The 14,308-nt window shown below is 35.6% G+C and overlaps 1 protein-coding gene across 1 annotated transcript in view; it reads left to right on the top strand.

Moving 5' to 3' along the window:
- Positions 1–14,308, top strand: part of IREB2 (iron-responsive element binding protein 2) — a 47,661-nt gene that overhangs the window by 15,693 nt on the left and 17,660 nt on the right. Inside the window, 8 exon segments of the mRNA NM_001167781.1 lie at positions 1,090–1,255; positions 2,830–2,967; positions 3,891–4,109; positions 6,385–6,454; positions 6,941–7,124; positions 7,965–8,104; positions 10,436–10,607; positions 12,771–12,871. Coding sequence (NP_001161253.1) covers positions 1,090–1,255; positions 2,830–2,967; positions 3,891–4,109; positions 6,385–6,454; positions 6,941–7,124; positions 7,965–8,104; positions 10,436–10,607; positions 12,771–12,871 — 1,190 coding nt within the window.

Raw genomic sequence — 14,308 nt, 5'->3', positions numbered from 1 at the left:
TTTTTTTTTTTTTTTTTTTTTTTTGTCTTTTGTCTTTTTTGTTGTTATTGTTGCTATTTCTTGGGCCGCTCCCGCGGCATATGGAGGTTCCCAGGCTAGGGGTTGAATCTCGGAGCTGTAGCCACCGGCCTACGCCAGAGCCACAGCAACGCGGGATCCGAGCCGTGTCTGCAACCTACACCACGGCTCACGGCAACGCCGGATCGTTAACCCACTGAGCAAGGGCAGGGATCGAACCCGCAACCTCATGGTTCCTAGTCGGATTCGTTAACCACTGCGCCACGATGGGAACTCCTAAACTTTAGCCAATTTTGATGAAAATCTTTTGAATTTGTTACTAACTTTTACACAGTTAAACCATTTTTTGCCGTAATAGTGATTTTTCATTACTGTGTTTAATTCTAATTTTCTCTGCTTTTCAGTTTTTGTCTTCCCTGAATGTATTTTTCAGTCTCATATGCCCAGATCAGTACAGCTCTTGTTTAAGGTTTTATCTCTGCTTTTTCTGGGTCTCAGCTTACATATAGGAAAGTTAAATTTATAAAAAGCCTGGTATTAACAAGAATGGTGTTTCACTCCCTGTTATACTAGACTAAAAAAAATTAAAAAAAATTTTTTTTTAGGGCCGCACCCAGAGCATATGGAAATTCCTAGGCTATGAGTTGAATCAGAGCCACAGCCTCCCGCCTACTCCTCACTTGTGGCAATGCCAGATTCTTAACCCATTTAGGCCAGGGATCAACCCGAATCCTCATAGATACTAGTTGGATTAACCCACTAAGCTACAATGGGAACGCCTAAAAATTTTTTTATATTGAGGTAAAGTTCATTTAAAATACGTGTTAGTTTCAGTTATATGACACAGTGCTTCCCTTATGTGTATTTTTTCAGTTTGTATTCTATTATAGGTTACCATGAGATATTGAATGTAATTCCCTATGTTCTACAGCAAATCCTTGTTGCTTATCAACTATACTAAAATTTTTTTCAAGAAAACAATGCATCTGTGTCTTTAACATTTCGCTACGGTAATTTTTACAATATGTAATTATGACTATCCCTTATTAATAGCGATTTCTCTTGAATCAGATGTTCTGCCTTACTCAATACGGGTCCTGTTGGAAGCTGCTGTGCGAAATTGTGATGGCTTTTTAATGAAAAAGGAAGATGTTATGAACATTTTAGACTGGAAAACCAAACAAAGCAATGTTGAAGTGCCCTTTTTCCCTGGCCGTGTTCTTCTTCAAGATTTTACGTGAGTGATAGGTTTATTTTTCATTGATAAGTTTTCAGTGTTCCCTTTTTAAAATTCAGTCTCCTTGATGGCTCTCTTGTTTCTTAATTGCGAAGATTAGTTTATAAATTTTTTAAAAGTTGACTTTTCTAAACTGAAGAAATTTGTTAAAAATTAGGCGCTTATTTTTTTGTACCATATATTTAAAAATTACTTTTACTTTACTGCCTATTTGTCATCTTCACCTAGTCAGTAGGCTTCTCAAATTTAACTTGTTCAAAACTTCACTGCTCAGCCCACCTCTCACCTATTCCTTTCACAGTTTTTCTGTCCTAGTGAATGGCACTTTAGTCTCCCATTTGTTTAGGGTAAAAATCTAGAAGTTAACCTTAATTCCTATCTTTTCCTTAATATGTAATCCAGTCTGTGAGCAGGTTCTGTCAGCTCTACCTTTGAAATGGAGATAGCCAAATACTTCTTACCATCTATCTTCACCACCATCATCGTGATTCTAGCCCCATTCTCACTTACCTCAACTGTAATAGTCTCTTAACTGATACTCCTGCTTCCATACTTGGAATGTATAGTCTTATATTTTCATGGTAGATGAAGTGACTTGGTTAAAAAATGTTAATTGGGATTCCTACTAAAAAATGTTAATTGGGTTAAGAATCTGACTGCAGCAGCTTGGGTTGCTGCAGAGGCGTGGATGGATTCAATCCTTGGCCCCTCGCAGTGGGTTAAAGGATCTGGCGTTGGCCACAGCCGTGGCTTAGGTTGCAGTTGCGCCTCAGATTCAGTCCCTGGCTGGGAACTTCTGTGTGCCGTGGGTGCAGCCATTTAAAAAATTTAATCAAGGTCATATCATTTCCCCATTCTCCAGTTGACTTCCGTCCACTTAGGATAAAATCCAGAGTCTATTTACCATAACCTGAAAGACTTTGAAGGAGGCATAGGCGTTGTTAGCTAGACAAATGAGAATATCCCCTTTACCCATCACCCAAATCTGGGTTGTATGCTCCTTCTCTGTGTACCGTGTATATGCTGCCACTATAGTACTTAAGATACTATTCTATAATCACTAGTTTATCTTCCTTGCAAATTCCTTGAGAGCAGTTATTGTCCCTTATTTTGTCTTGTGCCATTGGTGCCTAGCACACTGAAGGCATTTGGTAAATGCTTGTTATATAGTTGACTAGAGATGTATATTTATATTCATATATTTAGTGGATAGCTTTGGAGACAAGAAGGCACTGGAGTGAAGGGGTTGGAGCTGTGGAAAAGGGAGAGGGTATCTTAAAATTTAAGGCAAGAGAAAGAATTCTATAGGCAGTTGACGTTCTCTTATGCCTCTAAAAATCATCTCATTGTTTTTGGCACATCTACCTTTTAACACTCCAGTTCTCAGATAATATTTAATATTTTCATTAAACCAGTATACATCTAACTTTGGATAACTGGTAAATTATCAAACATGATTGCAAACTAAAAAGGGATATTTTTAAAATTTAAAAATGAATAAATGCATGTTGATCATTTGAGCATATATAAGAAGAACAGTTAGAACTGTAAGTTGATATTCCTTTATTTTTTAGTGGAATACCGGCAATGGTGGATTTTGCTGCTATGAGGGAGGCAGTGAAAACTCTTGGAGGTGATCCTAAGAAAGTCCATCCTGCCTGTCCAACAGATCTCACGGTTGACCATTCTTTACAGATTGACTTCAACAAATGGTATGTTAGATATTTATATTTATAAAGACATCCATGCAAGTTAACTGACAGCCAATTTACTGGGATTGTATGGTATAGAAGAAAGGAAATAAGATAATTTGTCCAGCCTAAAATTTGCTACATTTGGTGTTGACTAATATACAAAAGAAAAACTATTGAAAAGTTTATGTATTGGTGAGGTTTTTTTGGGTTTTTTTTGTTTTTTTTTTTTTAACTCAGTGTATGTTTTTCATGTTTGTATACCATATGTTCCATGTTCTGCTACCATATGTTATAAAAATGTATAAGCCTACAACCTGCTTTTTGGAGTGAAATGTCTGAAATAAGGCTTTATCTCCTTTTTGTTTTCTCACTTCCCTTCCAGAGAGAACCTAAAGATGTGAGCCGTGAATGTCTTTAAATTGGTGATTGAAAGCACTGAGCTTACTACAGCTCTGTTTTCCTTCCTCTGAAATAAATTTCTTTTATTTAAAAGGTCCCTTTGACCAAAGTCAAACCAGAGAATACGTGATTCTGTCTTCACGCACCAGCTTTCTTTTACATTCTCTGGAGTAATGAAATAAGACTATAATTTATTAAAACCCATGAGAGTTTTTGCCTTCTAGATTAAATTGTGACTCTGAGCTTCTTTTGTTAGATGAAAAAAATATATTTTAGTACTTGGCTAAAGTTTTTTAAATTGTTAAAGAAATATATGGAAATGATTTTAATAGGCACTTAGAATTATTTGTTTCCATTTAAATTACTTGTCTTTTTTTAATATAATCTGAGATTTGCTTTTGAAACCTGAATTAAATGACATTAACCTTTGAATAACATTCAGTTCTTACATTCAGGTAGCATTGCTAGTGTGTGCTTTTTGAAGAGCCAAATTTCTGTCACTTTTAAATAATTTTATTTTGTTTCCTTTTTTGGAACGATAGTGCAATACAGAATGCTCCAAATCCTGGAGGTGGTGACCTACAGAAAGCAGGAAAGCTCTCTCCACTTAGAGTTCAGCCTAAGAAGCTTCCCTGCAGAGGCCAGACTGCCTGCCGAGGATCATGTGATTCTGGAGACCTAGGCCGAAACTCAGGAAAATTTTCTTCGCAGATTGAAAACACACCCATTCTGTGTCCTTTTCATTTGCAACCAGTGCCTGAGTATGAGATGTTTTTTTAAAATATTTATTAGTGCCAGGCTATTTTTCAGTTAAGGAAATCACCTTTATTCTCCTTCTCTTCCTGATCCCTATTATGTTGCCTTCATACTTACTGTGCTTCCTCTTGCACCGAAAGAGCAAAGTTAATTAAAATGGTAGTCTCTAAATATATTACTTAGTTCTATTCCTTTGAAAGAAAACTTTTCTTAAGAATTTTTTATAAATATATTTAATTTTTGTAACTAATGTAAATAGAAAAATATCTTAAACTGTAAATTTTTTATTTTAGTGAATTTGTACCATTCACATGCACATGATTTATGCAGATGTCTTTTGTGAAATCCCTATATATGTGTATTTTTTTACTTTTTCTTTTTCAGCTGTACCTGCAGCATATGGAAATTCCCAGGCGAGGGATCGAATCCATGCTGGAGCTGCAGCCTACACCTCAGCTGTGTCCATCAATGCCAGATCACTGTGGCCCTAAAAAGCAAAAAACAAAACAATAAAACCACATTTAAGATATAGACTAGCTCAGAATAACATCAACACATTATTTCATAAGTGTGGAATAATACATTAATTCACTTGTATCTAAACTGGATCTTTCAGGTTCTGGGTAGTTCTAAATTTTGTGTTCACTATTTCTGTAAAGCCTCAGGTTACAGTGACCTTAATTGTTCCTCCTCTCTAAAAATTCAATATAATTTGTGGGTCCTTTGCCATCAGATTATGACAGTTTTATGTAAGTCCTCATTTCTCCTACCTAGTTGTCCTAATTGTTAGGGGTGTGTTGACTTTTGAGAATAACATCTCGTCTTATACAGAAATTAATTTCCTGAAAAAGATTTGTTGATTCAAAAATCATTGATTTTCTTGGTCATCTTTTTATAACTGGCAGAGTATGAAGTGCTAAGACAGTGTGTTTTTATTTCTTTTCTTTTCTTTTTTTTTTTTTGTCTTTTTTTGAGAGCCACACCCGCAGCGTATGGAGGTTCCCAGGCTAGGGGTCTAATCAGAGCTACAGCTGCCGGCCTACGCCACAGCCACAGCAGTGCCAAATCCTTAACCCGCTGTGGGAAGCCAGGGATCAAACTCACAACCTAGTCAGTCGTTTCTGCTGTGCCACGATGGGAACTCTGTAGTTTTATTTCTAAAACTCCAATCTGGTGTAACATTTTCCCTCAATTTTGACTCTATAAATTACTAAGTATTAAGATGGGATATGTTATAGTCCCTGGCTGTATGAAAATAGTAACTCTTTGATGTACTTTAATGCGTCAGTGAAGTACTAATTATAGACTCGAACAGGAAATTGAGGGGTGGAGTGTTGGGAGCATACATTTGACACTTGAAATCACCCTAATTTGATGTCAGGTTATGAGCTAGTAAATGTATGGCACTTTGTAGCTGTATGTGCTGTGAAAGGTCAAATAATTGGAATGACTCTAGAAAGCTGTGTTCCCTTAGGTCCTAAGAAAAATCCCATTAAGATGTGCTGTGGCTACAGATGATCACTCAGCAATGAATTATTAAAGTAATCTTTGTTAAAAGTTGACAGTTAAGCAGCTATAATTATCTGGACCCTGGAGGGCATGTATAATTTAAGTTATATTGATATTCTAGTCAATACTTAAATCACCATCTGGCAGGTGAAATAACTTAAAGCTGTTAGAAATAATTTTTTTAAAAATAACAATTAGATAAAAATAGCTTCCAAAAAAAATGGCACTATGTTTACTGCTTGGCATTGAATTGTTTTTATCTCTTCGTTTAATTCATGTAAAATGTATTTGTAATCCATATAAACTACTATTTGTACATAAGATAGAACCTTCCATTTGGAGTGAGATGAATACAAGATTTTTGCCAAACACTGTTTGTAAACTAAAATGATGTTGCGTTATTCTTTGTCATTGCTGCATATGGATAATCAACAAGCATCTCCTGGTTTAACTGGCACAAGAGCCAAGTGGGTAGAAATATACATGCTATTTACCGTCTTTATTCCTTGCTAAGGAAAATCCAGCAAAGCTTGCCATGCTACTTTTAATATTTTAGCCAAGTGTCATAATAATGCATATTAAATACAGTTTAGGACTCTGGTGTGGATGTGGCTTTGTGATACCCAGTAAAATAATAAGTCCTTGCAACTTGTTACTTAAAGCAGTTCTTCCTTGATTTTTAAAATATGTTTTTATGTAAGTGCATAATAATGAAGACTTAGAAATGTCTTTTCTCTAATACATGCATTTAATACCTGTTCTTCTTTTTAGACCTGAAACAGTATTAAAAAATCAAGAAGTAGAATTTGGCAGAAATCGAGAGAGGCTTCAATTTTTCAAGGTATAAATGACTTGGAAATCTTTTAACTGGAATTTATAAAATGCTGTATGATTTTTATGTCTTTAGAAGTTTTTAAACCCTAGCAGTAGAACCCTCTTTTATTTTTTTTTTCTTCAAATAAAATCTTAATCAGAAACTCTAGTGTATAACAAAATATAAAAACAGAATGGGTCTAATTCAAGTGAGCTTGGAGAATCTTGTACTTGGGCCTTCCCCTTTTCCCACCCCTGAGAATCCTTGAAACATAGTCAAAAACTACTCTTTATTTGGAATTTGGGGGCATTTTCTTTTGACTTAATTTTGTTTTAATCTGCAAATGAATATTTAGGTTTAGTATCTGCATATTTATTTTTAAGTAGGTACTATAAACTTTGACCATGTTGAACATTGGTAAAATATTTTTAATGTCAGTATTTATTTGTATGTTGGCACTAATTTAGATAATATACTAACAGTTGGATTTCTTACATTTAAACAAAAATATAGTGGAGTTCAAGAGTTTTTAAGAATGTGGCTGTAATCCCTCCTGGAACTGGAATGGCTCATCAAGTAAACTTAGAGTATTTGTCGAGAGTGGTTTTTGAAGAAAAGGACCTCCTCTTCCCGGACAGTGTTGTTGGAACAGATTCTCATATAACCATGGTGAATGGTTTGGGGATTCTGGGGTGGGGTAAGTAAGTGACTAAATATATTTAATTGTTTTGGGGACAGGATGTCAGGAACATTATGAAAGAAAATAAAGAGCAGGGTCTTACCAGCCTATTTGAAGCTATTTTTCATTTATAATGATAGCAACAAAAATAAGTCTTAATTCAAGTGTGGTGTAAGAGAATTTATGAAAAGAAATGTGTACAGTGCCCAGCACAGCACTGCCATTTGTGGAATGATTAGTGATGATAATGATGTCTCTGATGGTGATGTGGTTACTCCCTTGTTTAAAGTCCTTCAAGGACTTCTCCTGGCCTTCTTTATAAATCCGCATTTCTTCACAATTTATATAAGGCCCTTCACAATCTGGCGCCTCTTTGATGTTTAGCCAAACATATCTTAGAGACTAGTGGTTTATTCCCCGAGTGTGCTGTGCTCTTATACCTCATGGCTTTGTGCAGGCTATTCCCCTCTGGCAGAATATATTTACTCTTTTACAGGGTGTTATCATTGTTGTCTTTTTTGACTTCATCATTAGACAGAGCTTCTTGAGGTTAACAGGGGCTGGGTTCTATTCATATCTGTATCTTGAGCATAATACAGTACTTAGCATAAGAAATACTAAATGTTTTCTGAATTTAATATAAACGTAAAAGTGAGTTTTTTCAACCATGTGCATGGAGTCATTCTGTGAAGAAGATTTGGGTTCTCTATTTACAGTAATGGCATTGTAGCAATTCTGTGTAAGGTACTTAACTATATAAGACAAACTCATGAAACACCCAGAGGTTTAGATGTTACAAAGGTAACTTAAATTATCTTTAAATGTACTGTGCTCATACACCTGCCTTTATTACATTAGGGGTTGGAGGCATCGAAACCGAAGCAGTTATGCTTGGTCTGCCAGTTTCTCTTACTTTACCAGAGGTGGTTGGATGTGAATTAACTGGCTCATCAAATCCTTTTGTTACATCCATAGATGTTGTTCTTGGCATTACAAAGGTAAGCTAACATTGTGCCAACTGTATAATTTAGTGGACATAGTTTTTTTTTGTAAGTAGAAGAGCCCCATGAGAGCAGGGGTTTGGGTTCATCACCTCATCCCTCAACCTACTGACATTATTAACTACGTCATCATAGTAATAATGGAAGAACATAAACCTTGCATTGTACTAGTCAGTACAAAACAATTTGTGGTGTCATTGTTCACTTGATATTTTGACTCAGTTATTCCTCATTACAAGCCTGTGAGATTGGTATTATTACTATCTCCGTTTTAATTTTGAGAAAACTGCGACACAGTAAGGTTTAATGACTGGGTTTATAGGGTCATAGGGCTGAATAATAAGAGTAAAACAAGGATTCTGACCTAGGCAGTCAGGTTCTTAAGTCTGTGCTCTTAAGCATTATGCCTTATTGCCTCAGTAAATACTTGGTGACCACGTGAGTTTAAAAAAAAAAAAAATCATGTTTAGGAAATGTCTAATTGCATCTCCTTTATGCTTAATTGAATCATTTGTCCTCTGGAAACTGATAGTGTGTAAGATAGTACTTTCAAAAATATGGCCTGTAAAAATGTGGTAGTGTCAGATTTTTCTATTGGCTATTCTAACATTTTGAAAAAGTATGTCACTTAACCATACGCCTGAAACTAACACAACATTATAAATCAACTATACGTCAATAAAAAATAAAAGTAAATGATGGAAGTAATGTATAGAAACTTTTCTTCTAAATTTTTAAAATATCGGCATGTTCATTTAATACATCTACTTTAGGGTTTCCTAAAGACAATAATTTTTAACTCTCCACCCTAAATTTCTAGTTTTCACTAACTTTATTGTAATGGTTAAGTCCCATTTTGTTAAATGAATGAACGTGGGAAATGTTTCACCTGTAATTCCAATTTAGATCCCAGAGTTTCAGCATTTTTGGTTAGATTATTGGTCTGAAGGCTTTCAGGATCCTCCTTAGGGAGAGAAAATGGAATTGCCACCCTTTCACCATTTAGTATTGATCCTTCTTCCCTAATTAGAAAAAAATTGACATCTTGAAGAAATGATTGATTTTATGTATGGCAGCAAAAGATCAAGAAGTTAAATTGAGAATTGAAGGATTATTCCTAAAGGGAAAAGAATATTCCATTGTGTGTTTAGAGAAATCAATTCTTTTCTTTCAGGCATATTGAAAACTAATGCTACTTTTTAAAACTCCTGGCTCTATTTTTTCCTTAATATTATACATCTACTTTTCACATTTTGGCTCATTGATCCAAAAGTTAAATCTGTTATACATGTGTATCTTTTGAATACTTTGTCCCTTTTTTGAGGTCCTGTTCTATTCAGGATCTTGACAGGATTAATCTTCTGTTGTTTTTCAAAATGTATATTGTGGTACCTCATTAATTTGGTGAAAGCAGCATTTGGCTTGGTATATGCTCTCAACCTCAAAAATATAACTGTGAAAATAAACATCTTTATTTTAGGCTTGAGTTTGGTGAAAGCAGCATTTGGCTTTGTATTGCTCTCAACCTCAAAAATATAACTGTGAAAATAAACATCTTTCTTTTAGGCTTGAGTTTTTGCGTCTGTAAAATAGTTTGCATTAAGTGATCCCTAGCACCTCTGAAATGTTAGGACTTAATATAATTCATAGGTGAAATGTTGTTTCATACTTATTCACTCTCCTAGGCCCTCTCCCTATACCATTCTGAGACCATTTTACAATTCAGAGAAGATGAATAGCTGTTTGACTACTTGGTAATAAGAAAAATGATTTTAGAAGGAATTAAGTTTGAAGCCACATGTTAAATCCTATCAGAATGAAATTTACCTATAATTAATGATACTGTAAATATTTGAACCAGCAGTTGAAATTTTAAGATTATAGCCAGTATATGATATTTTAATTCAGATACAGTTTCATCAATGTATTAGTATTTCATTAAATCTCAGGTGCCCTCAATGGTTAGAAGTACCATTGTTTTATGTGCTGCTAAGAAAGAAGTAAGACTGCCAGCTAACAGACACACACAACATTGTATCCAAGGGATTACCTGATTTCAGAGACATTAAAATGTGTATCTTAGCCGTTTTGAACTTTCAAGCCCTTTTCTACCCTAACAGTGACATTGGACCACTCTTCGACTGACCATTTGTCTTAAAATACCTACAAAACCTGAACGAGTTTTTGTTCCATAAAAACAGCAGAGGACCTCTTTCCTTCTTGGTCATTTGTATGGGTTACAAATTAGATTTTAGAGTTTTCAGAGAATCCATGCCGTTCTGACCTTGCCATTGCCAATTCTGTGTTTCTGTGTTTCTCTCTATGTAGCACCTCAGGCAAATAGGAGTGGCTGGAAAGTTTGTTGAGTTTTTTGGAAGTGGAGTTTCACAGTTATCTATAGTGGATCGAACTACAATAGCAAACATGTGTCCAGAATATGGTGCTATTCTCAGCTTTTTCCCTGTTGACAATGTGACATTAAAACATTTAGAATATACAGGTAAGGTATATGATCACTAGAATAAACTTGTTATATTCCCAGTATGTCTGAAGAATTTTATGATAAATTTACTACCTTTTACATGCTATTTGATGTTCGTGAAATTACCTTAGTTTAAAACAGCAACTTTGAAATAAACTGCATCAGATGCCTTTAAAGAGTGTTCGGTACTCAAACCCTAGCCCACTGTGACCCATTTACAACAATTTAGAGGAATTATTCAAACTACTGATCTTTCCCTCACTTTTCTCCCATAATGATGGATACCTCCACCCAGCTTGGTGATTAAAGATTGTAGTTCAGTGGAAGTCAGGCATATGCATTTTTGCAGCTGTGCCCTTCTATATCCAGGAAGAGAGGAGCCAACAGACAGAAGAGTTTGGGACCTACTGCTCTATGTAAAGAATAAGAAGCTCATGGGAGTTCCTATCATGGCACAGCGGAAACAAATCCAACTAGGGACCATGAGATTGCAGGTTCGATCCCTGGCCTTGCTCAGTGGGTTAAGGATCCGGTGTTGCTGTGAGCTGTGGTGTAGGTCACAGATGTGGCTCGGATCTGGCATTGCTTGTCGTAGGCCTGCAGCAACAGCTCCAATTAGGCCCCTGGCCTGGGAACCTCCATATGCCTTGGGTGTGGCCCTAAAAGGACAAAAGACCAAAAAAAAAAAAGCTCATAATTTTGTCAAAAGCAATATAGGGTTACAGTTTCCAAATTCTTTTTGTAGACCAATTAACTAGGAATTTTGATCGCTGTTCTGTTGACTATTTAATACAGAAAATACCTGCAAAACTAGAATGTATTGGTATCTTGTAAGGCCTCTATTTAAAAAATAGGATCTCTTTATTTGATTCAGTTCTTTTTAGGCGATCATTACTGAACTACCGATCTCTAATCAAAAGTGTATTGGAGGGATGTATTCTGGCATTCTTCATTTGGGAGCAGATTTTTATAAGTCACATGGCAAAATGCTTGACTGGTCATTTGGAACCTTGGAGGGAACGGTCCTCATAAAATGCAGAGCTTTTTCCAAACTGGATTTTGGGTGATAGAATATTCAAGAGAGACACATCTCATTCCTTACTACTAAAATGAGTTAATGTATTAATGATCTATCTGTGTAACAAATTGTCCTAAAACTTAGTGGCTTAAAACAGCAATAATCATTTATTGCCACATAATCTCAGTGGGTCAGTAATTCTGACAGGGCACAGCTAGGACAACTTGTCTCTGCTTCATGATGTCTAGAGCCTCAACTGCAAGACTTAAAAGCTAGGGCCAGCAATCCTGAAGGCGTGTTTACTTGTATGTCTGGCAGTGAATGCTGGCTGTCCGCTGAGTACTCAGGACTGTCAGACAGAACACCCTATATGTGGTTTCTGCATGTATGGGTTTTCTCACGTGGTGGCTTTTCAAAGATAGTAACCTTAAAGAGGAGAGGAGGGTGGGGGAGAGAGGGAGAAAGAGACAGGATACATGCCAGCTAGCCAGCTAGCCAGCTAGCCAGCTAGAAGTCACATTGCTCAGGTTCAAGGGGAATAATGCAGGTTCTACCTCTTGATGAATGGGTGTCATTGTCACATTGTAAGAGAACATACAACTTTGGATATATATTGTGGCAATCATTGGCAAATATCTGGCAATTATTTACTTCTCATCAGGCTTACAGATAACTACCAAAATGTTTAATTGGAAACTTTAATTGTTAACATCTGAATTCTTTTAATTTCTGGAAGATCTTATTAAATATCTATCTTTCTACTGTGTAAAACTATCCTTTCATTTTGACTATTAATGTTGCTTCTTATTTAGGGAAAGTAATGAATTTCATCTTTCATGGTGGGTAGAAATTATGGTCAATTATGTTATTGATTTTTCTTTTGCAAACTATTTTTTGTGAGTTTTGTAGAACTGTCTCATTATTTTTGATCTTAGCTGTGACTGAGTAACTTTTAAAGGGGTTGTGGTCTGGTATGTATTTTATAGTTTCCATGAAGGGTAACATTTTTAGAATTGGGAATAATATTACTTTGTAAAGAAATCTTTTCTGAGTGCTTAGTAATAAGTAATGTTTGTTTCTTACTCATCATTGAAATTCAGCATCCTTATCCCTAAAGACTTAAAAATTTCTGATAGGATTTTTGTTGTTAATCTTCTTTTTAGGTTTTAACAAAGCCAAACTCAAGTCAATGGAAACATACCTTAAAGCTGTGAAATTGTTTCGAAATGACCAGGATAATTCAGGAGAACCTGAATATTCCCAGGTATATACAGAATAATCCACCTTCTAGTGGTTTAAGAGTATAAATTCTGGTACCTGACCACCTGGGTTTGAATCCCAGCTCTAAGACTTAATATCTATATAGCCCTGGCATCTGTTTTGGGGGTTTTGTTTTGTTTGGTTTGATTTTTTTGTCCACACTCAAAGTTTAGGGAAGTTCCTGGACTAGGGATGGAATCTAAGCCACAGTTGCAGCAGTGCCGTGCCGACTCCTTAATCCATTGTACCAAAGCAAGAACCCCACTTTTTTTAGCCTTTTTGTTTTTTTTTCTTTTTTTCTGTCTCAGGGTGCAGCTGCTGGTCTATGTCACAGGCATAGCCACTCCAGATCCAAGACACATCTATGACCTGTGCTGCAGATTGCAGCAACACTGGATCCTTAACCCACTGAGCGAGGCCGGAGATTGAACCGGCATCGTCATGAATACCAATTGGGTTCTTAACCCGCTAAGCCACAGCAGGAACTACTCCGCTTTTTTTAGCCTTTTTGTCTCAGTTTTTTCATCTCTAAAATATGAAGATAATATCTACCTCATAAGATTCTTAAGAGATTAAATATTATAACAGTTTCAGGTACATAGTGGGTGCTCAATAAATGTTAGCTGTTATTATTTAACAAGTTAATGTTGTTTGTAACCCTGCTCTGATTTCGTTAACTTTACATAGATTTATGTTACAGTGAATTTTATGACATTTTATAAAGTCTAAATATTTAGTACTTAAAATATAAAATTGACTCTTAATTTATCACTCTAATTATTTTCTGTTTTAGAATGGAGTATACTATAGTATACTGCCTAAATACCGATTTTGATGATGTGTGCATCTGGCTAATGTCTACATTTTGTTTTAAAAAGTCCATTTTTATGAAAGGGATATGCAGTTATGTGGTCTTAAATGTTAAAAGATATTTTGTAATCTAAGCAAATATTTCTTATCTGTTGGAAATTATATTAAATAAGGGGACATGGAGTTCCCATTATGACTCTTTCAGGCAAGTTTTAATAAAATACATTTTATTAATTCAGGCAAGTTTTAAGAAAATATATTTTCTAGAAGTGTGTCAGGGATCAGGAACAACTTGGTATTAACATTGGTATGGTTAACTGTTAAGCTTTTTTTCTGTTGAGAAATCCATTTTCTCAGCCAGCTTTATATTTCTTTGGCTGCACCCATGGCATATGGAAGTTCCTGAACTAGGGATCGAATCTGAGCCACAGCTGCAGCCTATGCTGGATCCTTAACCCACTGTGCCACAGTGGGTTAATAGCTTGTATTACTGCCTGAAATAGGTTGTTTTTCTTAATAGCTTGTATTACTGCCTGAAATCTGTTTATTTCTATGATTATTTGCCTCTCTTTTCCTTACCAGAATGCAAGTAGGCTCCATGAGGACAGGAACTTCATCTGTTTTATTTGGT

The sequence above is a fragment of the Sus scrofa genome, chromosome 7 (assembly GCF_000003025.6).
Source record: "Sus scrofa isolate TJ Tabasco breed Duroc chromosome 7, Sscrofa11.1, whole genome shotgun sequence".
NCBI lineage: Eukaryota > Metazoa > Chordata > Mammalia > Artiodactyla > Suidae > Sus > Sus scrofa.
The sequence above is the reverse complement of the archived record's forward strand: the minus strand, read 5'-3'. Positions and strand labels throughout refer to the sequence as shown.